General features: G+C 38.9%; 3 protein-coding genes and 5 non-coding genes across 10 annotated transcripts in view; 7 read left to right on the forward strand and 1 right to left on the reverse strand.

The window, feature by feature from the left end:
- Positions 1 to 563: 563 nt before the first annotated feature.
- RPL4 (ribosomal protein L4) lies at positions 564 to 6,893 on the forward strand. Its single transcript, XM_044662406.1, has 10 exons — positions 564 to 608; positions 1,593 to 1,764; positions 2,086 to 2,192; positions 2,839 to 2,977; positions 3,695 to 3,819; positions 4,696 to 4,825; positions 5,729 to 5,885; positions 6,104 to 6,187; positions 6,322 to 6,442; positions 6,530 to 6,893. The coding sequence occupies exons 1-10, from the start codon at positions 606 to 608 to the stop codon at positions 6,782 to 6,784; spliced, it is 1,293 nt and encodes a 430-aa protein (XP_044518341.1). The 5' UTR covers positions 564 to 605; the 3' UTR covers positions 6,785 to 6,893.
- LOC123238467 lies at positions 1,419 to 1,519 on the forward strand. The gene has a single exon (XR_006505630.1). It is a non-coding gene; the product is annotated as a small nucleolar RNA SNORD16 (small nucleolar RNA).
- Positions 1,931 to 2,003, forward strand: LOC123238463. The gene has a single exon (XR_006505626.1). It is a non-coding gene; the product is annotated as a small nucleolar RNA SNORD18 (small nucleolar RNA).
- LOC123238466 lies at positions 2,673 to 2,772 on the forward strand. Its single transcript, XR_006505629.1, has one exon. It is a non-coding gene; the product is annotated as a small nucleolar RNA SNORD16 (small nucleolar RNA).
- Positions 4,468 to 4,538, forward strand: LOC123238464. Its single transcript, XR_006505627.1, has one exon. It is a non-coding gene; the product is annotated as a small nucleolar RNA SNORD18 (small nucleolar RNA).
- On the forward strand, positions 5,936 to 6,007 carry LOC123238462. The gene has a single exon (XR_006505625.1). It is a non-coding gene; the product is annotated as a small nucleolar RNA SNORD18 (small nucleolar RNA).
- Positions 6,894 to 7,647: 754 nt separating the features above from the next.
- Positions 7,648 to 11,776, forward strand: SNAPC5 (small nuclear RNA activating complex polypeptide 5). Of its 3 annotated transcripts, XM_044662408.1 has the most exons (4): positions 7,924 to 8,198; positions 9,056 to 9,111; positions 9,712 to 9,801; positions 10,926 to 11,776. In XM_044662408.1, exons 1-4 carry the CDS (start codon positions 8,156 to 8,158, stop codon positions 11,043 to 11,045), a joined length of 309 nt encoding a protein of 102 aa, XP_044518343.1. In that variant the 5' UTR covers positions 7,924 to 8,155; the 3' UTR covers positions 11,046 to 11,776. The 3 variants fall into 3 exon arrangements, with proteins under 3 accessions (XP_044518344.1, XP_044518345.1, XP_044518343.1); XM_044662409.1 differs by lacking the exons at positions 7,924 to 8,198; positions 9,056 to 9,111 and adding an exon at positions 7,648 to 7,833; XM_044662410.1 differs by lacking the exons at positions 7,924 to 8,198; positions 9,056 to 9,111; positions 9,712 to 9,801 and adding an exon at positions 7,648 to 7,833.
- A 2,359-nt stretch (positions 11,777 to 14,135) lies between these two features.
- The window catches only part of MAP2K1 (mitogen-activated protein kinase kinase 1), a 108,988-nt gene continuing 102,323 nt past the window's right edge, over positions 14,136 to 20,800 (reverse strand). The window contains exons 9-11 of the mRNA XM_044665336.1: positions 16,984 to 17,045; positions 16,662 to 16,707; positions 14,136 to 15,532 (exon numbers count right to left, since the gene is read on the reverse strand). Of these exons, the coding sequence (XP_044521271.1) occupies positions 15,419 to 15,532; positions 16,662 to 16,707; positions 16,984 to 17,045 (222 nt within the window). The 3' untranslated portion in view covers positions 14,136 to 15,418. The remainder of the gene's footprint in view (positions 15,533 to 16,661; positions 16,708 to 16,983; positions 17,046 to 20,800) is intronic.

Raw genomic sequence — 20,800 nt, forward strand, 5'->3', positions numbered from 1 at the left:
GGCTCGCGGCCGCTAGATTCGTGTCGGGCAACATCGCGTCTCGAAGATGCTCGAAGAAGAGATGCTAGACGACGAGATACCAAGCCACGTCTGAGCTCTAGAACTCGCCCAGCCACTGACGTCACAGGGTCATGACTCGCCCCGCCCCAACCGGACTACATTGTGCCTTAAAAGGAACTAATGAGTCTTATCCACTAATTTTTAAAATAATTTTTATTATACACAATGCGTTTTATCATGTAAATAATATATACTTCTCGTCTGAAAAAATAAATGCTAATAACTTCGAGGAAGATTTTTTACGCGTGACATCAGACCCCACCCCCTTTAGGATCACTCCGCAAAAAATGAGTTCCTGATGTCTAATCTATATTAGAGGCTTCAGGATTCTTTTAATAGACTAATTTTACTCATATAGCAATTAACTGTATATTTAGAAAATAAATATGGGTATATAAACGTTCCATTCCTTTTCATTGTTTCTTAGCTAGTATGGTGCGCAGGGGGAGGGATACATATAACTGTAAGTCGGTGCTCAGCATTTCCTTTTCCTGTGGGAGCCATCGGGCGGAGAGGAGCGTGGCTCTTACTCTCCGGTACCCGCCATGGTGAGTGACTGTGTTTTTGAGGGACGTCCCCGAGTATAAGGATCTAGAATGAGAGAGTTGGGGCTCCGGACATCGGAATTCAGGCGAAAGGAAGGAGAGAGAGAAAAGCTAGAGTCCCGAAAAACGCCGCTTTTGGCGAGGGGTGGATGGTGTGGCAAAAGGGCAGCCATCTTAGAAGCAACGTGTTCGCGGGAGCAGGCAAAAAAATTGGCATAGCTGCCAGGGTTTGCGATCTATGCGTTTATAAAGGATGAGGGCATCCAGTAATTGTTGGTCTGCCGAGCCTCTGGGGCTCAGAGCGGCCCAGATAAGGTAGAGCGCGTTTAGTGGAGGCTAGGACCCCATGTTGGAATGAACTTGAGGAAAGGGAGAGTGCTTTAGGCCTTTCTCTGTTTTAAAGTGTCGATGTCACATGGCCTTAGCAGGTTGTTTTTTTTTTTTTTAAACCGAGTCTGTAAGCTTGTCGGCAATAACGTAATTTAGTGCACTAAGCTTATGGTACAATAGGTAATTTTGTAATTTAATCCGATTGGTGCATTTTATCTCTTAATTGAAAGAGAACTGTAATATTGCTGTATTTAATGGCGCTCTGACCTTATAGGAACTGGATTCAGAAAGTTTAACTTGGCTTACTTTGAATGAATCGCTAATAAAATCCAGCTGATTGCATTGAAATCTTAAATAACATTTGACTCCTGCTTGCTTGTTAAATTGATTTGAAGATGTTCTATGGGACTGGTTCCATTTAAGTCTCTAAAAGAGACTTTGGAACATTAAAATTCCATGTTAAAAATTGCTGGGAAGACTCATTGCTATGATGTCGTAATTTGCGTCTTACCTAGCGTTCAGTGACAGTTGCCTGCTGTCAGTAAGCTGGCGCTTTCTGGGTGAAGACTACTTGTAACTGAGCAATGTGTATGAGACTATGAGAAATAGAAAATGGCTAGTTTTCTGACTGATAATGTGTTCGTTTTTCCTTCTTAGGCTTGTGTACGTCCCTTGATATCTGTGTACTCCGAAAAGGGGGATGTATCTGGCAAAAATGTTACTTTGCCTGCTGTCTTCAAGGCTCCAATTCGTCCAGATATTGTAAATTTTGTTCATACCAACTTGAGAAAAAATAACCGGCAACCTTATGCTGTCAGTGAATTAGCAGGTATGGCCACATACACACACATCTTGGATTTTGATTTTAAAAACAAAACATGAATTTTGGCTTCAAAAGCCAAAAAATGCACCCATATTTTAATTGAGGCTATAATTTAAAGTTTTGTATGAGTTGCCTGAGGTATGGCTGCAAAGGGAAGCTATTCAGTGCTACACAGAAATGATGAGATTTCCACTTCATTGGTCCGTGTTTCTGAACCACATGATTTTTCTGGAAGTTCTGATAGTGTGTACTCTGTGCAATCACCTAGGTATTTTTAATGTAAATCTCACTGGCTCTCTCTTACCCCTTATCTTTTTATTTTTTCAGGTCATCAGACCAGTGCTGAGTCTTGGGGAACTGGCAGAGCTGTTGCTCGAATTCCTCGAGTTCGGGGTGGAGGGACTCATCGCTCTGGCCAGGGTGCTTTTGGAAATGTATCCTAATTAATTGGTTTTTTTGGTGGTTTTGTTTGTTTTCTAAAGATGATAAGAAATTAATGGTTGGGGGCAGGTAGGTGGCTCCATGAGTTTGAGAGCCAGGCCTAGAAATGAGGTCCTGGGTTCAAATTTGACCTCAGATACTTCTCCAGCTGTGTGGCCCTAAAGAGGTCAGCTAACCCCCATTTCCTAGCCCTTACTGCTCTTCCTTGGAACCAATTCACAGTATTGATTCTAAGACCTGAAGGTAAGGGTTAATTAAGAAAGAAAGAAATTAGTGATCAAAATTACTTTGTTATAAACCTGTATTTTATGGTAGTGGATATATGTGTGCTGTTCCTTAGGGCAATCTTACATGAAGTGATTAGTGAAATTGTGTGCTTAGGTATGTAAAGCATTTTCCATAGCTTTTATATAGTAAGCACTAAATACTTAATTGTAAAGAGGGACAGCTGTGACATAAATAAAAATTTAACTTGCTGTGATGCTGTAATTTGCGCCTTACTCTGTTCTCAGTGACAGTTGCCTGCTGTCAATAAGCTGGTACAGAAGGTTGCTGAAAAAGTTTTTCTGAGCAAGACCTAAGTAAAAGTTTTCTGAATCTTTTAAGTGGTAAAATTTGGTTTCTTGACTGGAAAAATAGATGTGCCGAGGAGGTCGCATGTTTGCTCCCACCAAGACTTGGCGTCGTTGGCATCGGAGAGTAAACACAACACAAAAACGTTATGCCATTTGTTCTGCCTTGGCAGCCTCTGCCCTGCCAGCACTGGTGATGTCAAAAGGTATGTTTAGTTGGAATGGTTTGAGTGAAAGACACTTTGCTATAGCATTACAGGCCTCATTCTCATTGGGGGGTCCAATTATATACTTTAATGAAACAGGTTCACTAATATGTTTGGTGATGTAATGGAAATAAGATGGATTCTAATTCTGTCTTTGTCACCAACTTTGTGTGTGACTTTAAATATTGCCTGGGTTTGTTTCTTCATTATTACAGAATCTTGTCTGGATTTATTTGTTCTTTTAGTCTACCTTGTGTCCAGTTCCCCCTATAAAGTGTTAGAACTGAAATTCTACCAAGTAAAGTCCATGTTTGGGGAACCAAGGATATTAGGGAAGGGAAGGAAGAAAGAATAAGCCTTTATGTGTCACCTATTATGTGCCAAGCACTACGCCAAATAGTTCATAGTAAATATTTCAATTTAATCCATCTAAAGCATGATTGCTGTTTTGTCTTCCGTTTTACAGATGAGGAAACTTAACAGATTAAGTGACTTGGCTTAGGATCACACAGTAAGAGTCTGAGGCCAGATATTAGCTGTGGGCTTCCTGGTTGCCAGTTTTTTATTCAGCCACCAGCTGCCAAGGTCTAATAATTGACCATTGTATAAATTAACTGTTTTGTGTCTTATAGTTGATATCAAATGCTTAGGGAAAATTTCTTGAACTTTTACTATGGAATAGTTGTATATTCAATATAACTAATTGATTTTACTCAGGTCACCGAATTGAAGAAGTCCCAGAACTTCCTCTGGTGGTTGAAGATAAAGTGGAGGGTTATAAGAAGACCAAGGAAGCAGTTCTGCTGCTTAAGAAGCTGAAGGCATGGAATGACATCAAAAAGGTAACTTAATTGGACACACTGATTCATTTCTTACCATAGTGGTACATCTAAAATAATAAAATGTTCGGATTTTATTTAAATCTTATTAGAAGTGGTATACCTTAATGATATAGATTTGGAAATTAAGAGGACTTCCTTAACCTTGAAACATAATACTTTTGTAAGTCACTTAACCTCATGTAAATAAGCCCTTTTTTCTATAAGATGAAATTTCTAATCCATGTGGAAACCTTTATAATGGACAAAGTGCTAGAGATACAAATACAAAAATGAAAAGTGTTTGCCTTCAAGGAGCTTGCATTCCATCAGGCAAGGGGACTTTTAGACACAGGATAATTTTGGAAGTGAAGAATCTAATGGGTGAATTGGGAGTGTTCATCTTAGGGGACCCCATTCTGAAAGAAGTAAAGGATCCTCTGATATGAAAGTCAAGGGAGCAGTTACAGGTATGAGAAATATCCCAGTGCAAAGGCATGGGGCAGGGTGGGGGGGGGGTGGAGACATGAAGAAAAAGGCCAAAAGAGTCAGTTTGGCTGGACCCTGCGGGGTAGGAAGTTGAAATTGAAAAGATAGGTTAGCTTTCAGGAATCCAGTTTAGTCACATCAGAGTAAAATTGGTTTCTTGCATCCAGATATGGGGGAACAGCCTTGTAATGATGATATTCCACTTCATGGTCCGTGTTTCTGAAACAAAGTGATTTTGTGGAAGTTCTGAAACTTGGTTGGTGGGCTTTTAATAAACTGGAAAAAATTTAAATCTGTAATGCATTAATTTTCAGTTTCTGAGGTTAATTGTTCCTTATTGCTATTTAAAATGTGAAATTCTACAATTAGGTTGCCCCTTGAAAGACATTTCATTTTTCTTTCATTTAAAAGGTCTATGCTTCTCAGCGTATGCGAGCTGGTAAAGGTAAAATGAGAAACCGTCGTCGTATCCAGCGTAGGGGACCTTGTATCATCTACAATGAAGATAATGGTATTATCAAGGCTTTCAGAAACATTCCTGGTAATTTTTTAAATACTAAATTTCTTGTATTTTTAAGAATTGTGTTTTCATTGGTTGTAAGTACTCTGCCTCTGATCCAAATTATGGCTGAGAAATTTACTGGTGTGTGAGCAACTTTTTTTCATAGATCTCTTGAACTTAATCACACTTGAAGCCTTTTTCTTCCCGAGTATGATGTACCAGAGCTTAAGGTTCACTGGCATAACTTGTATTTTTTAAAACTCTTACCTTCCATCTTAGAATCAGTACTGTGTATTGGTTCCAAGGCAGAAGAGCAGTAAGGGCTAGGCAATGGGGTTAAGTGACTTGCCCAGGGTCACACAGCTGGGAAGTGTCTGAGGCCAGATTTGAACCTAGGACCTCCCGTCTCTAGGCCTGGCTCTCAATCCACTGAGCCACCCTGCTCCCCATCTCCCATCATTGACATAACTTTTTTTTTTTTAAACCCTTAACTTCTGTGCATTGACTTAGAAGTGGAAGAGTGGTAAGGGTAGGCAATGGGGGTCAAGTGACTTGCCCAGGGTCACACAGCTGGGAAGTGTCTGAGGACGGATTTGAACCTAGGACCTCCCGTCTGGCTGTCAATCCACTGAGCTACCCAGCTGCCCCCATTGACATAACTTTTAAAGATTATAGTTGCATTAAAGTAAGACTTAAGAAGTTTTTTCTCTGAATATAGAAAAGTCTTATAATGAAGAGATTCCATTTCATGGTCTCGGTTTCTAAAACATGATTCTGTTGGATGTTCGATAATTGGCCAGTGCCAATAGCTGCAGGGGAAAGAACTTTGTGGCATATAATTACACTTAACTCTAACAGTTTTGTTTTTTTTTTAAGTCCCCCTTGTGTATTTGGCATACAAAAAAAGTTAGTGGTTAATATTTGAAACACTCTACCTTACAGGTATTACTCTCCTTAATGTGAGCAAATTAAACCTATTGAGACTTGCTCCTGGTGGGCATGTTGGGCGTTTCTGTATTTGGACTGAAAGTGCCTTCCGTAAGTTGGATGAGCTGTATGGTACATGGCGCAGGCCTGCTACCCTGAAGAGTCACTACAAGTAAGTGTTTTCAAAATTAGTATTTAGTATTACTGAAATAAGGAAATTAGCAGAAATGATGAGTTTCCACTTCATTGGTCCGTGTTTCTGAAGCCTGTGATTTTAGTGGAAGTTCTGATTCTCATCTTTGGCAAAATTCAACTCAAATTGTCAGGATTTTCAGTTTAACCACAAAACAGCATGATTTCATAAGAAACGTGAATTTTCTCCCCTTTCAGCCTTCCAATGCACAAGATGACCAACACAGACCTTACCAGGATTTTGAAAAGCCCAGAAATCCGTAGGGCCCTCCGCGCACCACGGTAAATGTTAACTACTTTTCACATAATTATTGGCATCTAACCTAATAGTAGTTGTAGCTTGACTTTAGTTTGTTAGTGATGGACTGAAATTTCCAAGTCTCTAAATTTATTATTGCAAAATGTCTCCTTTGTAGCAAAAAGATTCATCGACGAGTACTCAAGAAGAATCCTCTGAAGAACTTGAGAATCATGGTGAAACTAAACCCATATGCCAAGACAATGCGCCGAAATACAATTCTACGCCAAGCTAAGAATGTGAGTAAAGCAAATTAAATAAATATATATGGTTTTGTTCTTTCATGCAATTTTTTTGGTTCTCATTTTCTTTCCAAACTTTTGCAGCGGAGAATCAGAGAAAACAAAAGAGCTGCTGCACTAAAGAAGATTATGGAGGCAAAGAAGGCAATAGATGAAAAGAAAAAGAAAAAGCTTGGTGGTAATAAGAAGCTTGGAGGAGCAAAGAAGGTTACTGGGCAGAAGAAGCCAGCTGAAAAGAAGATTGGAGAAAAGAAGCCTCCAGCAGCAAAGAAACCTGCTGCAGAAAAGAAGCCTGCTTCAGAAAAGAAACCACCTGCCCAGAAGAAACCTGCAGCATAAACTCACCTTACCAGTTTATCCATTGGGCCACAAATCCATTATGTTAAATGGCAAATTTCTAATGAATAAATATTCTAAGTGGCTTTGGGGGAAAAAAAAACCTGAAAAACAATTTGTGTTTCATTCTTTTCATAAATACAAGCTTTCAAAGGCCTCTATTACATAACAAGGGTTGTTTCATGTCAGTATTAATGGCTAACCAATACTTTATTCTAGTTGCTGGGTAAAATGCACACAAAAGTGGAGAACTTGCTATTTTGACCAGTCAAAAGTTAGGGGGCTGCTCAGTACTGCCAATACAAAACACGTTCCATAAGGGAGTCTTCCCAGGGGTGAGGCGAGATGTACAATAAACCTGAGATTCCTTGGGGGAGGGCCAGGGAAAACCCGGCGAGAATAATCTGGAGATGGTATGCTGTAGATCTGGTACTGAAGAGCATAGAATGGCTTGGGGTCAGCAGGAGGTGGTGGCCCAGTCACCGCTAGGGGGCCTCCTTGTCCTAGGAGATGGCTCTGCACAGCAGGGGTCGCTGCGCTCCCAATAGTACAGACATGGAAGGCCCTCTAGCTTCCTGCATGTGAAACGTCACGCTGTGAGCGACTTCCATATGGGGGCGGGCTCCTAGGTTCGGGACTCTACTGCCTACGAAATGCTGGTCAGTTTCTCCAAGCTGGTACCTCAACCTGGGTCCAAACTCCCAATGTGCTGATAGAAGGGCAATGGGGCTGCCTCTTACTAGATTCTGGGGGAAAAGTTCTCGCCTTCCCCTGAAATAGTTTCCGGTGGTACGCTAGGAATTCCCCTAGGGGGCGTGTCAAAAACCGGAAGTGGTCCCCCGCCCCTTTCTAACATGTCCGTTTGCCCGGCCTCTTCCGTATGGGTTTCGCTGTCGTCAGACGGCGTCCCCACAGGCGCGGCCTGACAGAGAGAAGTTCGACGAGGGCGACGCGCAGGAAAGATGTTGAGCCGACTGCAGGAGCTCCGCAAGGAGGAGGAAACGCTGCTGCGGGTGAAGGCGGCTCTGCACGACCAGCTCAATCGACTCAAGGTGACTCCACCATTCGCGGCTCTGTGGTCCCCGGGGGTCTGGGGCGGAGCCGGCCGGGGTGGGGCACTTCCACAGCCCGCCCCCTAGAGGGAGGGGACGGAAACTGAGTCGAGGCGTGGCCGTGGTCTCGGTCCGCGAAGGCGAGCAGCTACTCCCCTCCCGAGCTCCAGACTTATATGGTCCTTGTTTCTCAATAGATCTTAACTTATCACCCTAAAAAGATGGTCTTGAAGGACCTTTTAGCCCTAAACATTCTGATGCCCGGAGATACGTGGGACAGATCCGTTCATTTCTCTTCACCAGGCATTTAAGCCCATCCTAAATGCCAGGCGCTGTGCCGAGAGCTGAGGATGCCTCCCAAAATGGTACCTGTCCTCAAGTCCTGGGGCGGGCGGAGGTGGGGTTTGTTTGGGAAGCGACAAGATGTACATATTTGAGGACATGGAAGGATCCTGGAAAGCCCGAGGAGGAAGTCTTTTTATCTCTTTCAACTTCATTTTCCCTTCCACCTTAAGACGAGGTAATTTGGCCAGACACGTCTCTAAACTAAGTGATCCCCAGAGTAAACCACTGTCCTTGCTATCAAGAAACTTAAGGGCAGAGCCAAGATGGCAGAGAAGGTTCAGGGACCCATCAGATTTCTACCAAAAAGCAAGGATATAAAATGCCTCAGAGCAAATTCTGGAGCTGCATAACCCACAAAAACACAAGAAGAAACTTTGTAATCTAGGTGAGGATATAAGGAGCTCTAATGCTAGCCATGCCATCATTCCCTCAGGTAGTTAAAAAAGAAAATAGGAAAAAAAATTCTCCCTCAAAAGAGGGAGAAATTCCTCACTGAAGGCTTCCTAGAAGAGGAGACATTTGAATCAGTTATTGAAGAATGAGTATAGGATTTCAGCAGGTGGTAAGGCACCAAATAGCAACCATATGGCTGTATTGTAAGATGTTTAAAAATTACTAATGTGAGATGTCCACCTCAATAAATTGGGAGTTGATCTTACCATTACAATTAGAAAAGACCTCTGGGCTCATGGAAGGCCTGAGATGAAGAATGCTTCTCCTCACCTAGAATATTCTCTTTCATCCACTTTAACAACCTTTAAGTAACTTCCTGACTAAGCCCCAGAGATCCATATTTGAAATTTTTTAGGGGTGGGAAATAGGGGGATGATTATTATCTTTTCCCTTACTTATGTCTTATCTCTCCTTTCCTTACTAGATTGCAAGTTTCACCAGGGCTTGTGTCTCATGTTATACTCTACGGTGCCTAGCATAGTAGGTGTTCAGTTTTTTTAAATAATAATTAATTAAAGGGATCCTGGATAGTAGAAAGATTAAGAGGATCCAGGTTCAAAGTCTGACTTTGGTCCTTAATAATTCAAGTCACCTAATTGCTTGGGGACCTGTTTCCTCATATATAAAATGAGGGAGTTGTATTAGAGTTTGTCAGAGGTTCCTTCCAGTTCTAAGTCCTCTCCTATGACAGCAGGGTCCCATGCTCCTTCCATTGCCACTCAATACAACTAGCCTCCTTGATCCAGGGCTGCTCAGGAAAATCTTTAACCAGGTAGAAGGAAGAGACCAAATCTCTGTTCCCCTTGGGTCTGTAGTTTGGGGAAAGGGAGCCCAGGGTAGGGAGGATTTGCCTTAAAGTGAGCTCATTTGCAAGAAGGGCACTTATTTCTTCCATATACAGAACAGTTTGAATAATCCAGGTGGAGGGCTTCCCTTGGCCTCTTCCCTGCAAGAACAGGGAGCAGAGATCTATCAAACAATTGCATTGCATTTCTCCTTCCTTAGTATATTTTTGCTATTTCCTCTTCATTGGCAGTAGTGAAATGGAAGGCAAAGTGATCCAGTTGTTTCATGTTTTAGGTTGAAGAGCTGGCCCTTCAATCAATTATTAGCTCCAGAGAAGGGAATGGAATGACCCATTCTTCACCTTTAACAGAGGAACCAGAAAATGTAAGTATAAACAAATGTGGAAATGTGGAAAAATTGCAGTTCAGAGTTAATGGCATAATTTTCTGCCTTTTGGTAATATTGTTTTAGACTTGAGAGAACTTATACGTTTTGATGAATTTCATTAATTGCTTAGATGAGTAAATCAGTGAGTATGTATGCACAAACTCTACCATTTGGCTTCTTTTATTTGTGACCATTTACTTCCCTCTGTTTATCTATCATCTCAGTTATTCTAATAATTCCAGGCATGTTGAGGAAGAATGTAATTTGTCATGTCAAACCTGTTTGGAAATGTTACATACTTATTGTAATAAATGTGCTTAAAAGAGCTATCAGAACCAGTAACTTAAGGGAGTTAATGCTATAGGTACTTTATTTACCAGTCTGTCCTTTGGATAGCAATCCAGTTTAGTTTTAGAATAGAACAAAAATGGTTTCTTTTCTTTAATCTGGCCCTTTCTTATCAAATAAACTGAGACAGTCATTCAAACCGGCATGTGTTAAGCACATGCTATATATATATACCTAGCCTTGGGACACTGCTGAAATCATCTGGTTCTTCTGTAATAAAAGATATGAATTAATTATTTTCCCCAAGGGAATGCTATCTGGAATTAATAAACTTCAAATCAGGGCAGTAGCTAAGTGGCTCAGTGGATAAAGAGCAAGGCCTATAAATGAGAGGTCTTGGGTTCAAATTTGGATTCAGATATTTCCTAGCTATGTGACCCTGGGCAAGTCACTTAATCCAGTTGTTTAGCCTTTACTGCACTTTGGCCTTAAAACTGATACTTAATATCAATTCTAAGACAGAAGGTAAGGGTTTTAAAAAATAAAAATAAAATTTCAAACCATTCAGAAATAAGGCTCCGTGAGTCTTAATTGGCCCCATATCATAGCATGCTGAAAGACTCATGTTTGTAAAAAAGTTAACGAAAACATTTAATCTTAAAGTATTTGAGGAAGCCTAGGGATATAACTCTACTACTCTTGAGTCTAATTCTTCAATGCCTTAAAGATAAGATGAGAAAAAAAAGATTTAGTTTTAAATTATTATTATTAACACCTGGCTTCAAGTGTTTTTTAAAAAATATATTAATATATAATCTCTTTGGCTACATCAGATCTTGGTGCAGGTAGACAATGAATCTTCCATCAATCAAACTGAATTACAGCTAAGCACAAGAAACCATGCTCAAGAAGAGGAAGAGGAGGAGGAAGAAGAGGAAGAATCAGATTCCTAAAGGAGAAAGGGAAAAATCAGGATTAGTTAAGTAAACATTAAGATTCAGGAACCTCCTCTGTTCAATCTCAGTACAATCGTTACAGCCTATTCATGAAGAACTCTCAGAAAATGCACTATTAAAAAGACCCCTTAGCTCACAGAAGCTTTAGAATGTTGAGTTCAAACAACTGATGAAAGGTAGGATATTCAAGAATCTATATTTACCAGGGAAAAAGAGGTCAAGTTCATACAAGTTAATCAAATTAGATACATATACATACTAGAAATAAAACTCCATGTGAATTCTGTTGAAATGTTCGCCTATGTACAACCAAGATAGTTTAAATATAAGGCAGCCTTTCACATTTTCTAATGCCTATTGACAATTAAAGACTTGCCATTCAACTCCCATATATGCACAAAGCAAAGGCTGTATTCTAGGTTCCAGAGTCTAGTAAAGGTCAAAAAGAGATGGGATTTATTGGGATTCAGCTTCTCATATAAAAAGTGGAAACTCTGTTTAAATGCTACTTTGAGGAATATCATGACATAAGAGCACACAATATGCTTCTTGGTATGGTTGTGACTATATCTTACTCTATCACATTGTGGTAAAATGTGTTCAGAATAAATCTTAGGTAGAAAATGCTGTCTAACGAACACCAAAGGAGAAAAGCCAGACTGAGTTCTTGTGAAAGTAGAGTACATATTATAATGATAGAATTGAATCATTTAAAACTCATTTTTGTATTTAAGGAAATGTGCCATATTTTTAAAAATGTTTTAGGAAATACTTGAGTAGATTTGTTTTTACAATAAAGAGAAAATGGCTAAAGAAATAGAACATGTTAAAACTTCTCATTTGTGGTCAAGATTCATTTCTTTGCTCTTTCCCTTCTCATACAAGATGTAGTTAATTTAGTAATTCAGATCTGCACAGCACATGTAGCAAAATCTAGCTCCCTCAAACACAGAAAATACAACAGGTATTCTCGTGCAGTTTTAAGACTCTTCCAAAAAACGACCATGTATACAATTGAAAAATCATCTTTATTCCACTAAAAATACTCTCATAGGAAAATGGACCAAACATATTTCTTTGAAAACACTTAATGCTCACTTCATAAATGATTTTCTATTCACTTTAGTTAATATGGCATCATCAGTAATTTCCAGGACAGAAAAGTTTGAGTAAATTCTGAATGTCGGTATATGGGAATCCAAACTAGAGGAAGACTGCAACATAGAGAAGTACTTGGTATAATTGTTCTTAGTTGCACTAAGTGTGACTAAAGAAAACAAAATACTTTCATCAGGTCTGAAACTCAGAAACCTGACCAGTGCTTCGGTGCTATCTGAAACACAAGTACGGTGATAGCTGCCAGTCTACAGCAGCAGTGAAGGTAGACAAGGATTTATGATATGAATTGTTCCAGTTATGAAACCTAAAAACTGACCAGAATACTCAATCTGATCAAGGGGATATTACCATAGTACTGTTAGAGATAATTATTTTACCTTTTCTAAAATAAAGCAAGAAATTTAAGCCAGGGATGTTTGTCCTTTTTTTAACCAGATCACAAAAAATCTCATTCATGTTCTCATTCTGGCATCTAGTGAGTGGGTCAAGGATCAGCATACCAGAAGTTATTTCCCAGGATGTTTTTTTTTTTCATCTGATAAAACAAAAGTCCCCTTTGCCATATGTTTTTATTGGCTATGCAGTCTTGCTCTTCCAAAGGACAAACTAAGGGAGGAACTTAAGGCAATATCTTTTAAGTTTACACGCAGTAAAAGCCCAAACTTAACCATTCAAAGAATCATTAAACTTTAAAAGGGAACAAATAGGAAAGAACTTATTTGTCTTTTGGTGACTTAGAGTACTGATTAATATAAAATTCAGCTTGCTCACCTGGGAATAGCATTAGCACAAAACACAAGCTACAATCTTTTAATGCCACAAGCACTCTGTTTTGGAAACCAATCCCAACAGTCATTTTATATGACTGTTCCCAAAGTGCTATAGAGAAATCAGTCCTCTATAGATGCCAGTAAATGAGGAAAGTTTTTGTTAATTCAAAAATATCTGTCTCCTTCCTTAAATTGGTAATCCCCAATAAAAGTGCAATGGGAGTAAGGAGCAGATACAAAAGGCTTAAACTTAAAACATCTATCTGATTATTCTGGAACAACTTCAATTTAATGAGAAAATAAAAGGGATAAAACTGAACCACCACACCACCAAACATTGAAAAAAAATTGAAGGCTATGAAAAGTTAGATTCCCAAGACCCTTTGGATTTGTCTTGACTTTTTTTTTTTCCCCAGACCATTACTCTTATCTTTTGAAAAGAAATGGGTGGGCATCAGATTGGCTAAGATGACAAAAAAGGAAAATAACATGCTGGAGGGAACACTGGAGTTGTGACCTAGTCCAACCATTTGGACAATAATTTTGAACTATGGCCAAATGCCATTAAATTATTCATACCCTTTGACCCAGTGATTCAATTAGGTCTAAAGAGCTCAGTGAAAGAGGAAAAGGGCCCATATGTACAAAAATATAGTAGCTCTTTTTGTTGGGACAGAAACTAAGAGAATGGTAATCGGGGAACATAATTATAAAATTAATTATTGAAATTTAATTATTAATTTAATGGTTTAAAGATTTAATTAAAATTAATTAATTGTAAAAGCAATTGGGGAATGGCTGAACAAATTATATATGCTTGTGATGGAATACTGTACTGTAAGAAATGATGAAGGGGAATGGTTTCAGGAAAACCTGGAAGACTTGTGAACTCAACCAGAAAAAACATATATAATTAGGACCGTATTACAGAGATAATCATCAACTCTAATCAATACAACTGACCCACCACAATTTCAAAGGACTCATGATGAGTCCATCTGCCTCCAAAAAGATGGTGGATTCAAAAGTGCACAAGAATCTTTCTTTTTACTTTTGGTACATAGCTAATGTGAAAAATTGACTATACACATCGTAATGGATTTTGTTTTTTCTTTTCAATAGGTTGGGAGGGGAGGAAAGAATTTGGAATTGAAAACAAAATTGAATTGAATGAAAAGCAAGAGGGTGGGAAGAACAAATATGATCCCTTTATTTCAAGAAGAAAGTTCTTGGAAGATGCTTATTTATAGACAAGGGTGCATGGTGAGAGAGATTTTGAACATTGTTGCACTCATATTTGATGTGGCTTCTAGAAGTATAAAATGACAGGAAGGCATCCAAAAGCATCAAGCTGCAAGCTGTTTCTCGTTTCTATTTTCACCTACCTTCTCACATAAAAAGGCTCATCATAAGGTTTCAGAAACCAAAATGACCATTTTCCTGTAGAACAATAAAAATACCACCTGGGATAATTAATGCAGAAATGACACTACTTTTCAACTCTTTCTTTTAAACTTGATGATATATTTATTAGAATAAGAGATTAGATTTGTTAAACGTTTGAAAATAAAATGGTTAAAAGGATCTCCATACAATTTTTTAGGCACTATACACACAGTTGTCTTACAATATATTCTGTAATTGGATTAGGAGGAAGTTAAATCTGATGAACTTTAATGACTTGATCCGTTGGTGACATCCAACCCTCCCACACACACACTATTTTAGAAATATCAGTCAAAAGTTAAGAGACGTATACCACCAAACAACTCTGAATATCCCATAAAGAATATTTAAAAAATAAATATAGAAATATAGCCACAAGTCTCTAAGTCCTCACAGTAAGTAGACTGATGAAGCCCTGGCTATTATGGCAGTGCGGGGCTCTGACTTGATTTAAGTGAAAACAGCTGGATTCTACACAGAAAGCAAAAAAATTACAACACCGTGACATCCACTTTCTAATGCTTGTTTTCATAGCAGCAAAAGCATGCTTCCCATGCACTGCTTGTGAAGGACATTGCAAGGCTCCTCCCACTTTTAGGAAAAGAGGTAAAGCCCGGCAAGAATGAAGTACCACCAAGTGTCAAAAGATTCCCCCTACCCAACTCCCCTCCCCCCCGGCAAAAAAAAAAAAAAATCACAAGGTCAGCCAGCCAAGGCTGAGAGAAAGCAGCAGTGCAAAAGACTATCCACTGTAGACAAAAAGTTTCACTAACTCAATATCGCACACTTTGGGGGGTTATTAGCACAAATAAGAAGCCCCCAACGCAAAGCCAATCCACTCAAGAGAGTAATCATAATTAACAAAACAAAACAAAATAGGAACAGAATTTGGCACATGCTATGTTCTTCATTCTTCTTCACAGGATAAAATGCACATCTGAACAGAGACAAGCATGAGAAATAGGATCTAAGGTAGTATCATTTTGCACAATGGGGTGAGGGAGCTGCCTTTCTCCAGCTTCCCAAATAAACACTTTAGATGCCAGCAGCATGAGTTGGTGTGCTAGGCTGGTTAAGGCCTATGGTGGAGCAGAGCCAACCTGCAAAATCAACTTCCTCGGCATCAGACCTCTTGATAAAGGCATGAACCTATATGTGAGAAAATTCAGAGAGGAAACAACATCAGAACAACATTAAAAAATAAGGTTTGATATGTGTAAAAATACATACAGTAAAGACATGGAAGTTCAGAGGATGTCTATGAATTGAGGAATGGCTGAAAAAACTATGAATGTAACAAAATATTTCTGTACCATAATAAATGATGAAAGAGATGGTTTCTGAGAGATCTGAGAAGATTTGTAGGAACTGATGCAGTGAGGGAGTTCCGCAGCCATGACAATTTATACAATTAACAAGCATTGAAAATACAAACAATTTGGAAAGACTTAGCAACTTTGATCAGTGTAACAACCCACCATGATTCCAAAAGATTATTAATAAAGAACGATACCCATTCCCTGACAGAGAGGTGATGGATTCAAGTTGCATTATAAGACATTCATTTGGGGGCAAGGAAATGTGAGAATTTGTTTTAACCACAAATATTTGTTACAAAGACTTTTTTCCCTTTCTTTTATTTAAAGAGGGGAGAAGGTGGGATGGAAAAGAGATACAGAGATGTATCTCCCAAATGAGAACATTGCATTTAAGCAGGACAGATCTGAAAGATACATGTTGAACTGATTACATACTTTAAGAGAAAAGCAAACTCTATGTACTAGAGATTAACAGTTTCATGTATTGCCTTCCCTTGTTCAAAAATGTACATAGAACTGTGTTCCTTTTACTTGGTGATTGTTAAATTCAGAATAAAAATATTTTTTAATCTAGAAAAATAAAATTCAAAAGGAATATACTGGTAAAGATAATAAATTGGGCTTGTTCAAGCTTAATGAAATCTCCCACTCACTCCTACTGGTAAGGTAATGGCTCAGGGAAGTGAAGAGAGATGACTATAGCTATGAGTGAACTGGCCTTAAAAAAAGATGAAGTTTACACATGTACTATAAAACTGCCCACCATCACTAGAAAGTACATGAGATTACCTCTCAGGTTTCATATTAACCTTTGGCAACGACCTTAAAAGATAGTTTAATTTAAATTCCACCCAATTCCAAATATTGGGCAAGAGGCACACAATGCAATTTGCCTTGGTACTACATTTCCTTATCGGTAATAACAGTATTAGTGAGAAATCTAGTAAGATTTTACTTACCATAAGTTGCTTCAAATCAGCTCTCTCAGCTGGATTTTTTATTAGGCTTAAAAGAAAAGCAAATGAAAATTATTGCTATCTCTATGAAATTAACCCACAAAGAATAAATTATTAAGCTCACTGCAATGTCACTGGAACCCATGACACATAAAAGTCTTGGATCAGGAACACACAGAAGAATAATCAAATATGTTAAGGGGGAAAGGCCATGGTGGCTTACCACCAGAAGAGTCAAATCTGGAAATCCTATAAGGGAGTATAGTCCAATATAAAAAGCCAAATTCTTTAGGATATACTTCCTAAGAATAAGATGCCAACTTACCATTTATTCACAAAATCTTGAAATTCCAGACTGAAGACTCCACTGGGCAGCTTTGGAGGAGGCTGAAAGACATATGACAAGAAATCTAACTCTCCAGAGTGGTCACTGATCCCTCCCACAGGTTGGTCCTTACCAAAATATGTTTTCCACCCCCCTGCTTTGGGGCAGGCTTGCCCCTTAGCTATTAATACAAAAGCAGGACAGAGAGAAATCCAGGCTCTCTAGTTCCTAAGATATATAGTTGCTAAGATTGTCCATTGTGTTGTAATCTGGCACCTCCCCTCCCACTCCATATGTGGTTTAGCAGTATAATTTATGGTAATTTTGACATATTTTGGTAATCATTGACAGAAAAAGAGCTAAATCCTCTTGATTGGTTCTTACCATATAAGTCAGAAAGTTACCTAAAAATGTATATTTGCTTGGGAAGGGGGCATAGTTATTTAATATAAACAAAAAAGCAAGCAAACATTAAAACTATGAGGGAAACAATTTAGAAGAATGCTACTTAAACACCCTAGAAGAGAGGTCATTACAGGGAAAGAGACTTCCCTGGTCTCCATGGAGATTATCATGTTCAGATAAGATCCTTGCCCACTATTAAAAATTATCAAAATGAGGCAAGAATTTTACTGTCTCTTCCCACATGTACAATCAGGACTAAAATCTTATTATCAGACATAGCAAGGTATACCCTACCATATGCCTTGCCCCTCCTTACCCCACACAGGGAAGGGAGAGAGAGCTTTCATTGGGCTGCTGGATGGAGGGGCAGGTGAAGTAAGACATGCCCTCAATGAGTGTAGAGGGGGAGGGGAGTGGCCTGAGTGTTCTGTTCCTCTCCAGCTCTGCCACCTATGAACCACCCACCTTATCCCCTGTGAGCTCCCATTGGCTGCTGGGCAGAGGATGTGAAAAAAAACGTCATCAAGCACAGTGGAGAGGAGCAGCTCCACTGGAATCCTTCTGCCTTTCTAGTAATGAACTTGGGGGTTGAGGGGGAGAGGGACAACACAACTGCATACATGCCCATAAAGAGTGCTTTTTAGTGTTTGGCCACAGGTTTGCCATTACTGCCCTAGGCCATTTTCCCCCACCAAAAGCCAAGAAAAAGGAGAATTTTCTTTTTCACATTTCCTAAAATTTCTAGTTACATCCAATTAAGTTCAACTATGTGGCCCCAACCTGCCTTTTAGTCTTTTCTCTTGCAATTTCTATGGTCAGACTGGTCCATATTGCTCTTTTCTATTCTCTAAAATGCCTTTCCCTCCTTTCTTTTCTACCTAATCCATAACCTGCCCATTCTTCAAAATCTAGCTTAAGACACACTCCATGAAGTCTTCTACAACTACTCCAACTCAAATGCTTCCTTTCTCCAGTGAACCATTCATTTACCACTTTCCATACATATGAAATTACTGCAATAATCTTACTCTAACACCTCATGGTGGCACACAAGTGGCTTTGGGGTGTCTAAGGTTATGCAAGAGAACCTGCCCTCATAGAGTCTGCAAGATGAAAAGGATTAGTACAGGTGTGGCAACAAATTAGGTCTCTTCTGTTCAAAGACTGGTTTAAATAAGTCCTCTCACCAGATAATTACTATAACCTTATTTGGTCATAGCAACAGACAAGATGGACAAAAATGCAAAATACATATTATGATAATGATTGATAAAGTAGCAGAAAAAAGGAAGCAGAAGTTGCTAAGAATCACTTAATCCTTAAATACAAAGAGCAAGCTACTGAAAACATCTTTGTCCAATACTCAGCAAAGAGTATGATATACTAGATAGAGTATTAAGGCTTGGGAGTCAGGAAGACTTCAGTTGGAATCCAGCTTCAGACAGTTAGTAACTGTGTGAATCTGGTGCTCATTTTCCTCATTTGTAAAATAAACTGGACTCTAGCTAACTTCCCTTCCAGCTCTCATGATGCTAGGATATGTCTATGATGCTTGGATAAGTCCACATGCTACTGTACAAATAGGACTATAATCACCTTAACATTGCTATTATTAAAGAAACCAGAAGACATAAAGAAAATGTACCTAACCTGAGAGGAAAGTTTATAGTTTCTCTTTAGAAAACTAAGACAGCTGATATTCATTGTTTGAACCAAGGCAATCAGGAACATAATAATAGGACACCCATCAGTCATTTCATTTTAGGGCTCATAATGAACATAAGAAAACAAAATCATCATCATGAAGCTGATTAAAGGTTACAAATGATTATTGACTGATTATTTCAAAGGATGGAGAAGCACAGAAATTCCATGGAGTATCTGATAAGATCACTCAAGTAAAACATAAATATTTCATCCTTGGTGACTTTAATTTGAAAATAGGAATCCGGAGGATGAGTTGGAAAATATAGATCAGGATCAAGAAATGAAAGAGGTTTGAAGATTACTCAGAAATGTTATGCCTGTATATAAAGAATACTTTTGTAAAGAGTCATTTTTGCAGGACTTGGAAGCCCAGAGCAATTATAACTGACCCCTAATAAAAATGAAACTACTTTTATCTTTTTTTTAAACCCTTACCTTCCATTTTAGAGTCAATACTCTGTATTGGTTCTAAGGCAGAAGAGCCATAAGGGTTAGGCAATGGGGGTTAAGTGACTTGCCCAGGGTCACACAGCTGGGAAGTGTCTGAGGCCAGATATTTACCTAGGACCTCCCGTCTCTAGGTCTGGCTCTCAATCCACTGAGTCACCCAGCTGCCCACTACTTTTATCTTTAAAGAAAAGGGAACAACCAGGTATAGGTTCAACATTTATTTCAGAATTATTTACATGCTTTCAGATCAACTAATTATGGCAAAGGTAAAAGTAAATTCCAAATACAAAGATAATACCAAGAAGATAATGGTGGGCAGACTATAGCAGCTTCAATACAACCTGTCTGAACAAGCTACAGTCTCTAAAAAAAGAAGAATGGAATGTAAGAACATTATGATTTCTTAGAAATGTTTAACGGATGCAACACAGTCACTATAACAACGAGGCTAAACCAAAACTATGCCAGCCATCAAACTACTGAGCTAAGACTTGACATGGAGAAACATGGTGGTCAAGGGCAACAATAATACTTCAAGAACAAGCTCACTTCTAAAATAATGCAGAGAGGAATACTGAAGACTATTTGAGAGTAAAGCTCACAAAAATGGCAAAAAGCACTTTTATGGTGAAAAATGAAATTCAGCTAACTCATTTCAACAAACATTTATGTAATAACAAATTCATTTTCCATCAGCTACTCTACTTTATTTCTACTGCAGGAACACAATGCCTGTCTCCAGGATAAGCTCATCTTGGAAACAGATTCCATTTTGATTCTCAATACCTTCCCAGCCTCTTCAATTGCCTCTCTCCTCTGATTAGAGGGCAATGAATTGTTCTCAAAGCCCCCTACCCACCATCCTTCCTTTTGTGAAATGTCTTTTCCATTAAGGTGGTAAGCTGCAGGAGGGCAGGGACTGTCTTTTCTTCTTATGTGCATGCCTCCCATTTAATGCTTAACAGATGTTTACTGACTATTGACCACATAAGGTGCTGGGAATACAAAGATGAAAGCAAAACAGTCCCTTTCTTCAAGGAACTTATATTTAACTAGAGGATCCAAAATGACATTTGAGGAGAGTGAGAATGATAACTAGAGAGAATCAGCACAACAAGCTTTTCCCAAGAGGTGGTGCCTGAGATAGATTAGCCTTGAGGAAAGACAAGGATACTGAAAGATGGTGAAGAGGAGGCCAAAAAAAGGAGCTGAAATATTTAGTTCAGGGAACAGCTAGTGGGCCACTGTGGCTGGA

The sequence above is a fragment of the Gracilinanus agilis genome, chromosome 2 (genome assembly GCF_016433145.1).
Source record: "Gracilinanus agilis isolate LMUSP501 chromosome 2, AgileGrace, whole genome shotgun sequence".
Taxonomy (NCBI): Eukaryota; Metazoa; Chordata; class Mammalia; order Didelphimorphia; family Didelphidae; genus Gracilinanus; species Gracilinanus agilis.

What these genes read in the sequence shown, in the direction of transcription:
- SNAPC5 (XM_044662408.1), top strand. Translation starts at nt 8,156, where the DNA reads ATGCCAGGCGCTGTGCCGAGAGCTGAGGATGCCTCCCAAAATG. An exon ending in TGAGGATGCCTCCCAAAATG is followed by an intron (nt 8,199 to 9,055) that starts GTACCTGTCCTC and finishes TTTCCTTACTAG; the next exon opens with ATTGCAAGTTTCACCAGGGC. An exon ending in ACTCTACGGTGCCTAGCATA is followed by an intron (nt 9,112 to 9,711) that starts GTAGGTGTTCAG and finishes TTCATGTTTTAG; the next exon opens with GTTGAAGAGCTGGCCCTTCA.
- RPL4 (XM_044662406.1), top strand. An exon ending in AGCACTGGTGATGTCAAAAG is followed by an intron (nt 2,978 to 3,694) that starts GTATGTTTAGTT and finishes GATTTTACTCAG; the next exon opens with GTCACCGAATTGAAGAAGTC. An exon ending in CATGGAATGACATCAAAAAG is followed by an intron (nt 3,820 to 4,695) that starts GTAACTTAATTG and finishes TTCATTTAAAAG; the next exon opens with GTCTATGCTTCTCAGCGTAT.